General features: G+C 50.9%; 1 protein-coding gene across 1 annotated transcript; it reads right to left on the bottom strand.

Moving 5' to 3' along the window:
- Nucleotides 1–1,362: 1,362 nt before the first annotated feature.
- On the bottom strand, nt 1,363–16,606 carry PPTC7 (protein phosphatase targeting COQ7). Its single transcript, XM_078857550.1, has 7 exons — nt 16,307–16,606; nt 14,299–14,597; nt 8,573–8,752; nt 7,459–7,657; nt 5,055–5,178; nt 3,911–4,040; nt 1,363–3,741 (listed from the first exon to the last, which is right to left on the bottom strand). The coding sequence occupies exons 2-7, from the start codon at nt 14,501–14,503 to the stop codon at nt 3,683–3,685; spliced, it is 897 nt and encodes a 298-aa protein (XP_078713676.1). The 5' UTR covers nt 14,504–14,597; nt 16,307–16,606; the 3' UTR covers nt 1,363–3,682.
- Nucleotides 16,607–16,666: the final 60 nt, after the last annotated feature.

Below are 16,666 nucleotides of genomic sequence, written 5' to 3'. Positions count from 1 at the left end.
CTCGATGTTCTTATTCGTCACTCCAATGTCAAACTCGCCAGTCGACTTGCTCCTTACGCTCCACATTACCTGTGGACTTGTCACCTATTTGCGATGACATGTGTTTTACCCTCATTTCAAAGTCGGTTAATTTCCACAAGAATTTGGCGTGCTGACATAACATCTGTGGCTTGCTGTTGAAGCGTATACGAATGTTCTTGAACTTGTTGGAGTTTGAGGGCCATAAATGGTACTTGGCCACTATCCAATGTAATGTTTAGACCCTAAAACACGCATTTATTGTTACAAGACTTATAACCTACATAAGTAGTCAAACCCGCATCTATGATAGAAAATGTTGTTTTGGCCACATTTTCTCAACCAGTTGATCTCCACGAAACACGGCCACAGTTCGTTTGAGCTGGTTGTCTTAGGCCAAGCTTTGGTACATACAATGCATACATTTGCGTGGTTGCTATAAGCGTAGAAGATGTTTCCAGAACTGTGGCGTTTTCCCCCTTGCGTTCACTTCAAATGAGGCCAACTGCATGCCAACGTATTTTAATTCTGCAAAGTTCAACATTCGATCATTCAAATGGAATGTGTTATACGTGACGATGGTCAAATCCACAAGAGATCGTGGTTTTCGTGACAATTCTTAAGGGACGGCGGGAGACATTTGTGCTCAACCAACCAAAGTGGCGGCAAAGCGATTGCGGGCTGGTGCGTTTCCCCTTCTCAATGTGGACAAAAGGGGCAAAGATCATGGACCAGTCCTCCACGGGACCACATTGCTGCAGCGTAAAAGATTGCGCGCCTATTTTATACCGCTCGTTAACACGGAACTCAAACCTCGCAAAACAGTTTGGGAATACATAGCCATCAGAAGGCCCACCGCATTTCAATCACGCTGTACAAAAAGATGTGGGCATGATATTGTAAGAGCAAAAAGTGTCGTGTGCCAGTTTGAAAACCCTTGATGGGCCAACTACTGCAGATACGTAAACACGTGCTTTGGATTGTACGGATGAACACGGATCACTGCCCGTTATTCGTATTTGTCCTGGTATCATAGCCTGGATTTGCACAAAGGGTGCATGGTTAACACTCGCAAGTTTGGCATCCCCGGGACACATGTCTAAAATATTTTCGGCGCTTCCACAATGTGGAAGCGGCGACATTTGACCGCGACCACCGTGGTGTCCCATGCGCCCCCCACTTGACACTGCAGTCGTCGGGGGGGGGGGTGACATCTGCAGCTTCCATCGGCCAGGTCGTAGGGGTTACGGTGGGCGCAAGAGCACCAACGTTGCTGTAAGTCACGTTGCGAGAAGCGTTACATTTGTTTCGCAGAATGAACGACACCGCTAGATAAACAAAAAAAAAAATCTCTGACATTCCTTTATTTTTTTTTACAATGTTGCATTTTTGTCTGCGGTGCACCTGGTAACGTATGGTATTGCTTCAAAACAAACCGCACAGTGACCTACAGCTTTACGGTGAAAGCGCACACTTCGCTACGCTCATTTTCCCAACGCACGCACCCACACACACGCTGCTACTGCCTTTATATTGTCATGCGCCAAGGTTATGTTGTATGAGAATCAAAGCCATGAGTCAAAAACTGATTTTTTTTTTTTAAAGCATCACATCCTTCTCAAGTCTCCACACATTAAGTAACCTTCGCGACAACCACACATTTGGACTCTGCTCCTGGTGCCCGATGCTGCATGCCTCCGCACGCGGCCGTAATAAACCGACGCAAGGACATCGCGTGACAAACAGTGCCGCACACTGGCACTCCCAAACACCCAGGCGGCAACGAGTTGCCCCCATCCACGCTTCGGGTTTCAACCCGTCCTCAAATCTTGTCCGCTTGCCGCAAATGTCCAGAGCGCACTGCACGGGCCCGTCGATTGGTAAAACGCGGAGATTTATGGGGCGACGTACACCTGGGGGTTGGGGGGGGCGTTGAGAACGCACTCACCGACGGCCATGAAAATAAACTTTGTCAGCTTCTCAGATACGTGTCTCCAAAGAATTCGTGTAAGCGGGGGGGGATACATCGGGTTTTTTTTTCAGCAATGGGAAGGCACTCGCTAATGTCAAATTGAAGTTAAATACTGTGTATTAAAAATATAACGTTACAAGAATCTGAGAGAGCGCAAATAATTTTTCCTTTTTCCATGACCCCCCAGGAGCAGCTTTAAGCACGATGCCAAGAACGACTTGTTGTTGGTTCGTCACATTCTGAAAAGAAATGCAATGCTTGAACTTGTCCGGCACCGGCACTTATCGAAGGCGAAATCGAGGGCGCCCCCCCCCCCCCTTCCCTTGTTAGGAAAGCCAAACGGCGCCCACTCACGCAAGCCAAACGTACGAGCACACAGGACCGACCCAGACACCCATCTCTCTCACACTCGCGCGGCACAACCCTACGGCACCGAATAAATAAGTACTTTACATACAAGTGGGATGGAATCTGCACACACGTACGCACGTCACATAATAAATTAAGGAGTTTCTTCGTTGAATATATATGTATACGTATATGCCGATGGTATTAAAATTGTTGCTGCTTCAGCGACCACAGAGGTTATTGAATTTTTTTTTAAAAGAACATTAATAACACTATTAACAGTAACAATAAGAAAATAAAAACATTCACAAGAAAATGTTTTTTTCACCGAACAGACCATTTTAGGGGCGACTCGTCTTTCTTGAATACGTAACGGAAGCCAGCGGGTTAAAGCTACAGATCTTTCCCTTCACGTTCAGTGGAAAAAAAATGATATTGGAACGTATACACATATACATATATATACATAATGTTCTAGTTTTTTTTTTGCAATAGGTTTTCAAGTCTTGACTTGCTTTGTTTCAGCACAATTTACTCACGGCTGCAATTAAGAAAGGCATTAATATACACGATAAGAGGGTGGTGGTAGGAGGGCATTAGGAAGTAATAGGGACGGCATTTAACGTGGCGTAATCCGCCAATTCCTATCTGCTCTGGCACGTGGCCCGCACGGTGGTTGCGGGGCCGACGCGGCACGTGCGCGCCCCGCCATCCCTTGCTCGAAGGATCCTGCGACGCAGAGGAAGGGTCAGGTGGGGGAGTGAAAAACCACAGCATCGCTGGAGGAGGCGACCACCGGCGATCGGAGAGCCGAGAATTCTCGACGGTGGCGGTGCAGGAGCACGAAAGGGGGCGACGCAGCAGCGGAGAGGCTTCCCACGTCGCTTCGCGCGTGAGGATTATGCAGTCAGTGCGCGCGACGATGTCTCATAAGTCCGGGATTTTTTTCCTCCTCCGGAAAACAGGACGAATAAAGGGCGGGGGGGGCTTGCTGCTGGCTCCCCACGGTGCGAGCGCGTGAAGAGTCGGTCTCACAGGGTCACACGGCCCTCTGCGGGAACCACGGCAACCTCGCGTCTCCTGGCGCCCTCTCTTTCCTCCCCCATCCGACGTTCTCGTCGCCGCGAGTTGGAAGGGAGAGGAGTGGCGGCGGGAGGGACCGTCGAGCGGAAGTTGATCTCCGGTTGAACAAAACCAAAGAGAATTTGGTGGCAAGAAGGTGCAAGATTGCAGATGGAGGGGAAGACGGAGGCAAGAAGGATGGGGATGGGCAGTGTCGCAGAGATGGCGAGTGACGGCACGGCCACTTCAATCTCGAGGAGCACGACGGAGCGCCATGGTTAGTCAGTCTGTGTACTCCGCAACTATTGACAAAAGTACGGTGATGTCATCCGGCTTCCCGCCTGTGCAGAGACAAACACACGCGCGCAAACGTCAACACAACAGCGTACACCTTTTTAAAAACAAATTTCCCCCTAAAAATCTGCACAACGAACAAAAAGTGTCCACATTTTCTTTCGCTTAAAAAAAGTTGCTCTCGATTTGCCCCGTGCATGACCGTGCGCTTCGTACCCCTGAGGTTGAGGCCGTTGCTGCAGGCGTCGCGGGCGAAGGGCGACATGTACTCGGGATCGTAGGCCAGCTCGCGAGCCTGCTCCGTGATGCTGCGTGCCGTTTGCCCGATGCTTTCCATGTCCGAGCCCTGAACGGTCCCCACGCGCACACACACCAAGCACAAACCAATTTTGGCTTATTTAATTCGATCAGGATCCCTCACGGCAGCGCTAAACAACACATCTCCAGTGAACTGAATTCACCCCTTTCGTAAGGGGAGGTGTGGGGGACTTAGGAAGCCATTGTTATGTAAGAAGGGTTATTTATTTATTACTCAACTCAACTGCTGGAAAATTTCCAGCTTGGGGATTTGCGCTACGAAGCCGCCACACAAAAGGCCGCACTTTACCAACGATGACGTCGAATGGCGTTTGATAATCGTGGTGCGACAGCCAGTGCGGTGGGGGGGGGGGGAGGTGGTGGATGTTTTATTAATGCTGCCAGAAATGTTTTTACAGTGCAGTGGGGGGCACCTCATCCGTATCAGGCCACTGGCCGAGCCGGGGAGCTCATGTCAACTGGTCTACGAGGAGTGGCGGAACTGTTAAAATCAATTGTGGAGCAATTTTCTCGAGCTCTTGTTAAATAATTAAACAATAAGTAAATCCTTTTTTTGGGTACATTCCATTCCCCTCCCAAGGTTTGGCAGCCGAATCAAAATTACACGCATGATGCTGTCGGAAGCGGCCCTACACATTCGTGGGCTCATGAATGGACAGAGTGAATTCACGTTTACGTTTAGCCAGAAGACAAAGCTGCGGTATTCCGTTGCCGATGTAAACAAAGTACTTTTGCTTGGGACACGAAGAGCCCTGCTAGGTTTGCGGCTTCGGCAACATGCCTCATCCACGGTTGCCACCTCCGCGGTAAACAAAAAAAACCGGGACACATCATCGCAAGAATATTCTCGCACAACACCAGAATTTGGGAGAACTGCACGTATGAATTCATCGTCTTGGGAGGTGTATCTATTACACGATGGACAAAGAAACTGGGACGTTTTAACATCCGTCCTGGAAAAGACTTATGGGCTACCTGAATATCAGGCTCGATTCTAGCGAAATCCCAGCGCAGAGGCAGGTTAACCGCGTGCGTCGCACACCTTGAGGGTGCGGAGCTCCTGCAGGATCATGTGGTCGGGCATGTTGTCGAAGAGGCCGTCTGTCGCGGTGAGGATGATGTCGCCGAGCTGCAGATCGAAGGACGAGCTGTCCGCAACCTCGGGGCTGCGGGAACGGCGACGTTCTCGTTAATGGTCCGTGTGTAACCCGGGCGGGGGGCTTAATTTCAAGCGGGCCGCAAAATAATTCCACGCCCCGGCACACCGCGTCCAGGCATGTGTTCCACTGTGGCTGCAAGCGAATAATCACGTTCTGGCGCCCTACGATTGAGGTCCACCGGAAAATGTGCACACGGCCCCTGCCCGTGTCGCAACATTGTCGCACGTAATCAACAATTCGGCGTCATTTTTACGAGGCCGTGCATTAGCCAAGGGATATTTAAAGAAATGTACCTTTCTCGGAATTATATTCTCCTGCAACTGGTAAGGTTCGTAATTTGAATTGCAACTTCTCCATTTCGCCCCGGTAAGAGCCCATTGCCAAATAATGTGCGCGGGGGGGGGGTCAGAACAAATTATGGCCCAAAAACTACGTGCACGCGAAAAGGAAGCAAAGGAAGGCGTAGGTGAAAATTTCACAAGTTAAAGAGCCAAATTGCGTGACATTCAAATCGGCAAGTATAAGTGTAGCTTTCTGAGCCCCATAAACCATAAATTTATCTTTGAAACCAGGTATTTGTAATGTAAGTTACAATCTATAAAAAGCCTGCCAGAAAAGTCTAAAGTGGAGTGCAAGGGCTGAACATTAAACGCAAGTACTGTTCGCAAAATACAATACATCTGTTGTTTTCTAAGGTGCTTTGAGAAGATGCAGCATTTAAAAGCTTAAGAAATGCAAACCCTTATTTTTATTATTCATCATTGACGTCAAGACACAAGAACAGATTCTTCGTGCGGGAGAATTGGTCTTTTGATTCGCATACTGCCTCATGTAAAAAAAGTTTATCTGACCACACCCAGTAGCTCGAGGCTGCTACATTCACCACATAGTTTAAAGCAAATTATTGTATCTTGAACCAGATCACAACTCGGAATTGCGACATTTCATTGAATCGTGAGGTTGGGGGTGCCAGGTGAATCGTTACACCCATAGTTTACAGTTTGTTCCAAAAATAATAGACCTACGCAGCACATTCATCGCAACATCAAAATGCATGCTATGGAACAAAATGTATGGACAGAAAGAAAGATTTCTAGCCACCAGTGAACGAAGAATACTGCAATTCTTTGAGCACATCAAACATATTTGGTCAAACTAATCAACAGCCAACCCGACAAGGTTACTAAATATTGAGGGCTCTAGAAAGAGAGGTCTCCAATCCCAAAGACTTCGTTTCAGAATCACGGCGGATCGTGAAGAGGGCCCCCAAAAATCCACAACCAGCTGTTCCGTGAGGTTGAGAACCGGGCACAGCGACCGTGTTTGCTAGGCCGCTCGCGGGGACACGGACAGAAGAATCAACAAGCGCACTGCCGCGCCATCGAACGGACTTCGCCGAGCCGGACGGCGGATAAAGTGGCCAACTCGCTTCCCAGCGACCCATAACCAGGGGTGGGGGGGTGGGGGGTGTGGGGGGAATCTTGTCCTATTAAGATTCTCAAAAACCTTTTGGCGGGTCGCACATTAGTTGGCACTAAACATTGACTGTGTGCTATGAAATATTTAAAAAGACAACAGGTGAACCGAGCTTGTCAAATTTAGAACACAGGGTTGCCAACTCGAAAATATTCTGCCCCCCCCCTCCGCCCCCGCAATGCCCAAGGGTTATTTATTTATTATTCGCATCGACGGCGAGAAATATTGTTTGCCGGCTGCTGCAAGGTAGTAGGGGCTCGCGTGGCCGTGGGCCGGGCAAGATTAAGTTGCTGGCCGTATCTGGGGCCGTGGGGCCAGATGGTCCCAAACGTCGCACTTTCGGGCATGGCCATGAGGTCATGAGCTTTGGCCAGAAATGAGTTCAAGATTGAACTTTTTATGGACATGGAATTTATAGAAATTTTGCTTAATTTCAAAATTAATTCGATATTTTTCAGAATAAAATATATTTAAATGTAATAACTGTCAGAGCTTTTGCACTAAACGTAATACTTGTAAATATTTATATCTTTTTTTTTATTTTCAGGGTAAAACAGTCGTGACGGCATGTATCGTCAAACTGACGTCGTCACATGGCGGCAATTTTTTTCTGGCAAAAAGCGACGACGTGGAAATGACGTCGCCTCTGGTGACGTCACATTTTCTAATCCAACCAAAACACAATTATACATATTTTTCTTCGGATCGTCCCAATGTTCACACCCAGACTGGGTTCGTCACATTTTTCGCACACATCCGAAAACCTGCAGCGACGCATCCGCACACAGACGCGCCGGAAACGAAACGCACCTGTCGCTGAGCATGGCTCCTTCGGCGCCGGGCGGCGCGATGGCGAGCTGGAAGGGCGTGTTGAAGTAGTGGCGCTGCTCGTCCGAGCGGTGCACGACACGGCCGCCCCTCACCACCAGGAAGCCCGAGTCGCCGAGGTTTGCCGTGTGCAGCTTGTGGCTGCTCCGGTCGAGCACCACGACGCACGCCGTGCTGCTGCCTGCGTGCCGCACGCAACGACACGGCCGAGCGCGCGCACACAACACTGCCGCCGTCAACATTTGCTGCCGTTTGTCGTTTCCGTCTAAAGTAAATTGTTACGTACCGTGATCAAAGTTACCCAATCGATCTTTTTTTTATTCGTAGAGGTTTTTAACCTGCAGGTTCAGGGAAATCCGCCAGCCACAATGGCAAAAAAGTAACCAAATTGTGATAAATCATATCATCGTGATGTTTCATATGCCTGTCTATGAACGCACCACATGTAGAATGACTTATGTAGTAGTAGTAGTAACACAGAAAGAAAAATCACAATGATACTGCATACAAAGTACATGCGTCTCTTCTGGGAAACGCACAATGATCAGTTTGGCAAACGTTCCTTCTTTAATAGCTCTAATGCACTGGGAATAGAGAAGAGCGGTAATGGATTTGCCAGTGTCAGGTGACCCGCTTAGCATAGAGTGCTTGTCTGGCTTTACGCCTCGGCACAAGTGGTCACTCTTCCACTGTGACTGCTCGAGACCCAACACCCCTGGGTTGATTCCATTCCAGCAGAGGGAGACACGGGGGTGAGTGGTGGGGGGTGGGGGCGTGTCATGGCAAAGAAGTGCTGTGCGGTCACAGAAAACCCCATTGGAGTCATACTCTGTGGAGCCAGAAAGGCTCCAATTAATTCAATTCAATTTAACGTGAGGTATGTTCATTCACAGCATGCCGGAAAACCCTCCTTCACGGAAAGGATCTCAACCCCAATATCAGCGTCAAGAGGGTTTACTCTACTGCCAAAGTAACATGTGCAGCAATCCCAGCAAGGCAAATCAGAGGTGCCTATGTCGGCGTTGCCTGTGGACAAGTGCACGCGGCCTCGCGTGGGATTTAGGGGGGCTGTGGGGAGTGGGTGCTCTGACATTACCTAGCAGGGGAGCCTTGTGCTGCAGCATCTCGGCGTAACTGGCGCACAGGATGCCCACGGGGTTGGAGGGCACGAAGCGGCCTTCGCGTGCCAGCCGCTCGCACGTGCGCATGAGCGTCGCCGAGAACTGCGACGGGTCCACGCCGTAGTCACGCCACCCGCCCACGCCGTCTGCCACACCTGTGGGAGAGGCAAGGGCGGTGGAGGAGGAAGCACGCCACGTGGGTCAGCTCGACGTCAACTCGATCGCTCGCTGGCTCGTTCGTTCGTTCCCTCGCCGCTCGACGGAAAAACAAGCGGCGCTCTCCCCCCACCCCAATCGTGCGTTGGTTGGCGGCGTTGGCCAATCGATGCGCGATTATGTGCGCAACCCCTCACGAGAAGCCTGATCACCGCTGCGCATGCCAGCGTTTCACCGAATGCCTGCCACCGTTTTGCAAGAGGCTCCCCCCCCCCCGCACCAGGGTGAGGTGCAGAGCACAGCCTCATACGGGGCAGCTCATCCTCAAATTCCATGTCCTCAAATTGGAGGTCGTGAATCGCGCGAAACACTGACCCAGCGGTGGCGATTCGGCCCTGCTGGAAACCTGAAGCCCATGTGCAGTGATTTAGAAACTTTTCCCTTGGGCGCAAAGAATAATAAATATGGCCGAATGAAAATGAAAACAATCGTGTTTTGGGTCGTCATGTGCTTTGACCGTGTATCCCATAGGAACAGGGAAGGCCTGCGACTTTTTCCGTAATTACACCGGAAAGTGTAAACAAAGTTTAGCGACGGTTTACAGGTTAGAGAGTATCGGACGTCAAGCAGACACGGCAATGGGATGAAACAAACCAGAACTCTCCGTCGACAAAAACAACTCCCGTACAGTACCTGGTGTGGGTACTGTACAGGATACAACATTTGTGCAGTATTGGGATTTTTTTATACCAATTTAGAAACTTAACAAAAACATGACCTATCCCTGTTTATAGGTCACATGGCTTAAGCCTACGGCAATCCCTGCAGGAATGACACCACCCCCGTACTCACTCTTCAGTCTGAAAATCCCACACTGCCAACAGCGGCAATCCCTCTTGGCAGTCACAAACTTAAATCCCACAGGATACTTTTTTTCTTTGACGCGAACTGGCCGATTAATTTTTCTTTTCGCGAGTGGAAGCTGTCCAGCGCCGGCACTATTATGGCACGAAGATATGAGAACTGCGCATACCTCCCACGCCACGGCGCCCTTAAGAGGGGGGGACCCATTACCGCGGGCGCACTGAGAAAATACCAAACGGGCAACCTTCCAAGGTCAAAAGCGGGCGCAGGCCGGTTCTGTGCCCACTATGGCAATCGCATTCTTACGAGCAGCACAAATACGATGCGGTATCCGTTTCTGTACCACCATCGAGGTACACCTTTCACCACCTCTTCAGTTGGTAGTCGCTGGAGGCAGCAACTTCGACAGCAACACCCCGAGAAAGCGCCACGACATTTTTCACTACCACACGTGCGCCTGTACAGTACGCCTATACAGAGGGCGCACGCGCGCGTGTGTGTGTGTGGGAACAGCTGTAAGCCGTTTCACAGAAACACGTGCTTGGTAATTGTTTCAACACATGCCAAATAACGTTGTAGTGGAAACTTGAGAGACTGGTTCGATAAATACTGGTTTGTGAGCGACTAATAAGGCATGCAAGCTATTAGTGAGCCCAAAACCACGCATACCTGGACGACTTTGCCGAAAGCACAGGGCCTCTAGGTTACGATGACCTTGGAAAGTCTTGGGCGAGATCTTGATACAAATTTACCACCAGTGGTGTTAAGGCCATTAATCACAACCAAAGACTGAACCCGGGTGACCGGGATTGTGGGCGCAGCGTGTGCTTTCGACCACCACCTACATAACAACATTTCTGTAGACACACACACGCGTCCTCACGTGCATATGTACTCTATTTAAAGTAGCTACAGACACAAAAACACATCCACGTTCTGCACAGCCTGCAAAACGCAAGACTGTACACACCGCGCTGCCGTGGCAGGCATGTCACAGGGTGTGCGAGCGCGGTGACCTTGATGGGAAAAGGGACACGCGATTATCCCGAAGCAGCAGCCTCTATCGGAGCACGTGCACGGGACGTGGTCGGGGGCTAGGGTCGCGGAGGGAGTTTGGATTGGGATGAAAAGGAGGCTAGTGGGTGGCGAGGTCACCGATCTATGGCATGTGGTGGTCGTGGTAGTGGTATTGATGGTGGTGGTATTATGATCAGGGTAGTGGTGTTGGTGGTCAGTGTTAGTGTTGCTGGTGATTCTTGTCGTGATATTGTAGTCCTGGGTCTCCCCTAGGTTGACTAGGCCCTAAATGCATACCTGGTGCAGAATACAAACATCACCACCGTAGAGAAGTGATGTTGGTAATCAACCCCATCCTGCGCTGGCGTTTATAAGTGCTCACTAATAGCACTTGCACCAACAGCCGATGTTGGCTATAAGGAAGATATCCGTCTTTGATGTAGCGGTGAAGTAGAGGGGATGATGGCGGTTATCTGAGAGACAGTGGGCAATGTGGTGGTAGTGATGATGGTAATGGTGTTGATGGTAATAGCTTATGGTGAAATTAGGTTTAGTGATGGCGACTACAATTGCGGTGTTGGTGGCGATGGTGCCGCTAACGGCAGCGGTGTTGGTAGTGACGCGTCTGATAAAGTGGTGGCGCGAGCGGCAGCGATAGTGCGATGGTTGTGGCATTGGCGGGAATTAGAGCGGTTGAGCCAATGGTAGCGATGACAATGATTTAGAGGGGGTGATCTTGGGTGGCGCGTGTGGCCACGAGACCGCTCCATTTCTTGGCAGCACGTGGACATGATTGTGCGAGCGTATTTGCGTGCAGCCGATCGGTGTCCCCCGCGTGTCCTCTACGCGAGACACATTATGTAAGCTGCTTAAACAGGAAAGGCAAGACAGCCTGCACTGCCGGCTTCGCCGGTGACAAGGTCACGCCGCCGCCGACGAGATGAGGTTCTGTGACATTGGACTATTCGAAAAGGTCAGGCAATTATTTGTGGCGAGGTTTGGACACCGGAGCTACACAGGTCTCAAGGCTGAGATTTGACGTCTGACTTCTGGCACCACACCACTAAAGCCTTGGCACCACGGCTAACCACACAGACAGTCTCACACCCCCACCACCACCAGCACACGGGTGGCTGCAGAGAGGAAGAGTTTGTTCCATCGGCGCCGCAGGGCCAAACAAATATGTTTTCAAGCTAATAATGACAGCAACGATGATCTGTAACGCAGGTGAGATAATAAGTACATCGGCAGAATTAAGTATGAAGGCATGTGTTTACTGTAACCGGTGCTATTGGTGTTGAAGGCTCCGATAGTATAGTTTTTGGTGGCGATGCTGGTGATGTTGGTGGTGGCAATGGTGTAGGTGATGCCGGCGATTGTCGTGGTTGTTAGTGGCAGTGTTTTTGGGAGTGGTAAAGACAATGGCAATGTTGGTTAGTGCTGCTGGTGATGGTGGTGATGGTGGTAAGAGTATTAGTGCTGTGGCAGTGGTGCTTAGTGTTGGTGAAGATGACCGTTCGTGGGGGTGTTGTTAGTTGTGGGGGTGTTGTTAGTCGTGGTGGTGGCGATAGCTGTGGCAACTGCAGTGGCAACTGGCTGAGAATAGAAACACGTGGCTCGGTGCTTGTCCTAAAGCCACTTTTCTAAACCAAGGCCTCCAACACACAACCGTTGTCAAGCAACACTGTGTACATGGTCACCCCTCTGTCAATCCACTGCTGGATGAGGGCCTCTCCAAATCCACCGCCACAAGTGCAACCGCAAGCCAACAACGAATGTATCGGAGCTACGATCTCCACCCCAACAACTTGTGTCCCTACCTCCAACTCTAACCACCGTGACCACCCAAAAGGCACAACCATAGCCGACATCATAACCACTACCAACACCGCAGGGAGTGTGGTGGACCAACCCCCAGGACCACGCGTGAGCACAATTCCACAACCACTACAAAATACAGATAATAACCACAACCACCACAAAATACAACTCTCCAAAAGTACGACTACAACCAAAAAGGTACTGCATCATTACTCACTAGAACCACAAGACAATATCGCACCTACTAGTCCCAACCGTAGAGCATGCACACAACTGAAACACATAACAACCACACAACAACAATATACCTGGAGTACACACAATCCTAAAATAAATGCCAATAAAGTGCTCGGCCACAATGCAATAACTTATGATAACCACCACCTTAAAACACCACCACAGCCACCATGCTTGCTCCCCCAACCACAACCTCTGCGACCACCCAAAGCACAAGACAAGACAACCAACACGAAACATTCAGTTGACTATTAATTAGGCAGACAACAACCACCCAACAAACACTGCACCAGCAATGACATCGACACAAAAGGCAATCGATGACACCTTCAAATCCACCTGTTAAAAAACAAATCTCGATTGAAAACGCATTTCTTTAGAACTGCTGTTCGTTGTCCTGTCACCGCACCTCTGTTGAGCACGGTGGGCCACGTACGGTGCGAAAGAAGTTTCCAACGTACACACAGACACACACTCCCCTCCATCTACACAATAACAACACGAACCACGTTTGCAATCAACACGCGGTGGGGGCCACCGCCACAACAACAACAACCAACAACTCACAATTACTATTCGAATTTTAGAACTCGTCTAAATTAAAAACACAACCCCACCGTAATCTCAAGAGCCAGCCCCGCTTCGCAGCGACCAAGTGCCAGAGAGAGAGGACAACGTGGCACAATGATGAAGACCACAACAGCATTCCCCATCTCAAGATCACAACCCAATAAAAACACAAGACCACCGCGCATCTCGAAAGAGGCCGTGTTCGTTCACGTGTCGTGTGTCTGGGAGCAGCTGCGTCATGAAGCCCCGACGACCCCCCTCGCAACCACCCCCTGGGCCGGTCTCCCCCCTAGGTCGACTCGGCCTCAATCGAGCTACTCGGTGCGGTGGTGTGTTGTGAAATATCCGCGCCGGGAGTGGTGGTGGTGGTGCTGATTCTGCTGCTGCCCGGCCACCCCGATCCCTAGCCCCGTGTGGACACCCTGGCGCGTAGGGTTGGTCGCTTGGTCCTCGCGAACAGCACTTGACGGTGTTGTTGAGGCTATACGGGGGATCTTTGGCTTTGCAGTCATTACATACATTGTTTGAGAACAAGAGACAACGTTGCCGCCGTTGGAGCAGCATAATTATGATCGATATCACCATCGTCATCATCATCATCCAACAATTTCATCATCCAACATCATCGACATAATCATCATCATTCAACAACTTCATCATCGACACCATTATGATCGACATCATCATCATCGAACAACTTAATCATCGACATCATTATCCAACATCATCATCGATATCATCATCATCCAACAACTTCACCAACGACATCATCATTGTCATACAACTTCATCATCGACATAATCCAACTACATCATCATCATTCAACATCATCATCGATATCATCCAACTATATCATCATCATTCAACATCATCATCGATATCATCCAACTATATCATCATCATTCAACATCATCATCGCTATTATCCAACTATACTGTATCATCATCATTCAACATCATCATCCAACAACATCATCACCCAACAACCTCATCACCCAACACCACCACCGTCACCGTCACCCTCCAAAGCAGCTCACCGAGCACGTCGGCCGACCGATGTCTCGCGATGAAGTATGCGTCGTCCCCGAAGCACATCCCCTTCTTGAGCACCCCGAGTCGGCGGAAGTCTTTGCCGAACCCGCAGCTCGCCGTGACGAGCGAGAAGTCGCGAGAATCGCCCAGGGAGAGGCCCCCGAGGACGGCTCGAGCCACGAGGCGCCCGCACTGCAGAGCCGACAGCATCGCCCCCCCACCCCCCCCCAGGCACGAGACGAGCACAGCAGCCACCCCCCCAGGTAGCCACACTCACAGAGGAGGAGATGGCTCGGGGTTGTGGCTGGGGAAGGGGGTAATGGGGAGAGATATGAAGATGTGTGGTGGGGTGATCAGGATGATGGTGGAGGTGGTGATGGGAGGTGGTGATGGGAGGAGGTGATGAGAGAATGAGGTTATGGGAGAAGGTGATGGGAGAAGGAGGTGATGGGAGGAGGTGATGGGAGAAGGAGGTGATGGGAGAAGGAGGTGATGGGAGAAGGAGGTGATGGGAGAAGGAGGTGATGGGAGAAGGAGGAGACGAGGAGGAGGAGATGGGACGAGATGGCTCGGGGTGGTGGCTGGGGAAAGGGGGTGGTGGGGAGAGATATGAAGATGTGTGGTGGGGTGATCAGGGTGATGGGTAGGGTGATGGGTGAGGTGATGGGAGGAGGTGATGGGACGAGATGGCTCGGGGTGGTGGCTAGGGAAGGGGGTGGTGGGGAGAGATATGAAGATGTGTGGTGGGGTGATCAGGGTGATGGGTGAGGTGATGGGAGGAGGTGATGGGACGAGATGGCTCGGGGTGGTGGCTAGGGAAGGGGGTGGTGGGGAGAGATATGAAAATGTGTGGTGGGGTGATCAGGATGATGGGTGAGGTGGTGATGGGAGGTGGTGATGGGAGGTGGTGATGGGAGGTGGTGATGGGAGGTGGTGATGGGAGGTGGTGATGGGAGGTGGTGGGAAATGATGAGGTGATAGAATGAGGTGATAGAATGAGGTGATAGAATGAGGTGATAGAATGAGGTGATAGAATGAGGTGATAGAATGAGGTGATAGAATGAGGTGATAGAATGAGGTGATAGAATGAGGTGATAGAATGAGGTGATAGAATGAGGTGATAGAATGAGGTGATAGAATGAGGTGATAGAATGAGGTGATAGAATGAGGTGATAGAATGAGGTGATAGAATGAGGTGATAGAATGAGGTGATAGAATGAGGTGATGGGAGGTGGTGGGAGATGAGGAGGTGATGGGAGGTGGTGATGGGAGGTGGTGATGGGAGGAGGAGGTGATGGGTGATAAGGGGGGAAGGGTATGCGATAGGATGGTGGGGAGGTGATGGCAAAGGAGGTGATGAGAGAATGAGGTGATGGGAGGTGATGGCAGAGGAGGTGGGGTGATAGGGGGGGGGTAAGCGAAAGGGTGGTGGGGATGTGATGGGAAGAGGAGGAGGTGATGGGAGAAGGATGCGGTGGGGTGATGTGAGCTGTAGGATGGGTTCGGGATCACGAAGGACGGCTCAGGGTGAAGAGACCCGATGGGATGTTGAGAGGGGAGGAGAGGGGAGATGCAATGGGATAGTGTGATGAGATGGAGATACGATTAGATGCGATGGGGGTGATGAGGGATGGGATGGAGTCAAGATATTCAATAAAGACTCCAACACAATGGGGATGAAGGGTTCGGCAAGGGCGATTTGGGTTACGCGCTGGATAAGCTCCGCTCCGACTTCAAGCTGCAAATTCTCTCGCTGGTGGTGGTGGTGACGAGGATCACGAGGAGAGATGAAGGTGGTGGTGGTGGAAGTGGTGGTGGAACGACGATGAGGAGTCGTCGTGGTACACGGAGAGACGCCTCGATACGAGGCCGGCGAGGAACGAGAGAGACGAGCGGGGGGGGGGGTGGCCCCCCAAGGAGATGCTCAGGACGACGACGATGATGATGATGACGACGATGATGGTGATGAGGTGCAGAATAGAAGGCGCACGAGGCTCGTAGGTGGTCACCTACTCGAGTAAAGCTTGCGGCAGAGGCCCCTCCGCCCGCGCAGACGTCGTGACGCGTCTCCGTGGACGTCTCCACGCGGTGCCCGTCCGCTCCCTTCACGTGTGGGGGGAGAGAGAAATTCTCTCTTCCTTTGCTCCTTCAACAAAACGACGACGACGACGCCGCCACTGGTCGGAAGGAACCACACCGCCCGGCTCGTGCCGCGTGTGAGAGTAGTGGTGACGGCGGCGGCGAGTGTAGCACAAATAATAAAACTAAAATAATAAAAATAGAGCAACGCGTGGGCGACTTGCCCCCTGTGCCGCTACCGCTGCTCCTCCCCCCCCCCTGACAGGCTCCTCCCCCCCCTGACAGGCTCCTCCC

Source organism: Lampetra fluviatilis, chromosome 6 (genome assembly GCF_964198595.1).
Source record: "Lampetra fluviatilis chromosome 6, kcLamFluv1.1, whole genome shotgun sequence".
Taxonomy (NCBI): Eukaryota; Metazoa; Chordata; class Hyperoartia; order Petromyzontiformes; family Petromyzontidae; genus Lampetra; species Lampetra fluviatilis.
Note: the sequence above shows the minus strand (reverse complement) of the source record. Positions and strands in the feature narration are given on the sequence as shown.

Coding starts and splice junctions, on each gene's coding strand:
- PPTC7 (XM_078857550.1), bottom strand. CDS start 14,503: ATGCTGTCGGCTCTGCAGTGCGGGCGCCTCGTGGCTCGAGCCGTCCTC. Junction 4,041..5,054: donor AGGAGCTCCGCACCCTCAAG/GTGTGCGACGCA, acceptor GGGACCGTTCAG/GGCTCGGACATGGAAAGCAT. Junction 3,742..3,910: donor CAACGGCCTCAACCTCAGGG/GTACGAAGCGCA, acceptor GTCTCTGCACAG/GCGGGAAGCCGGATGACATC.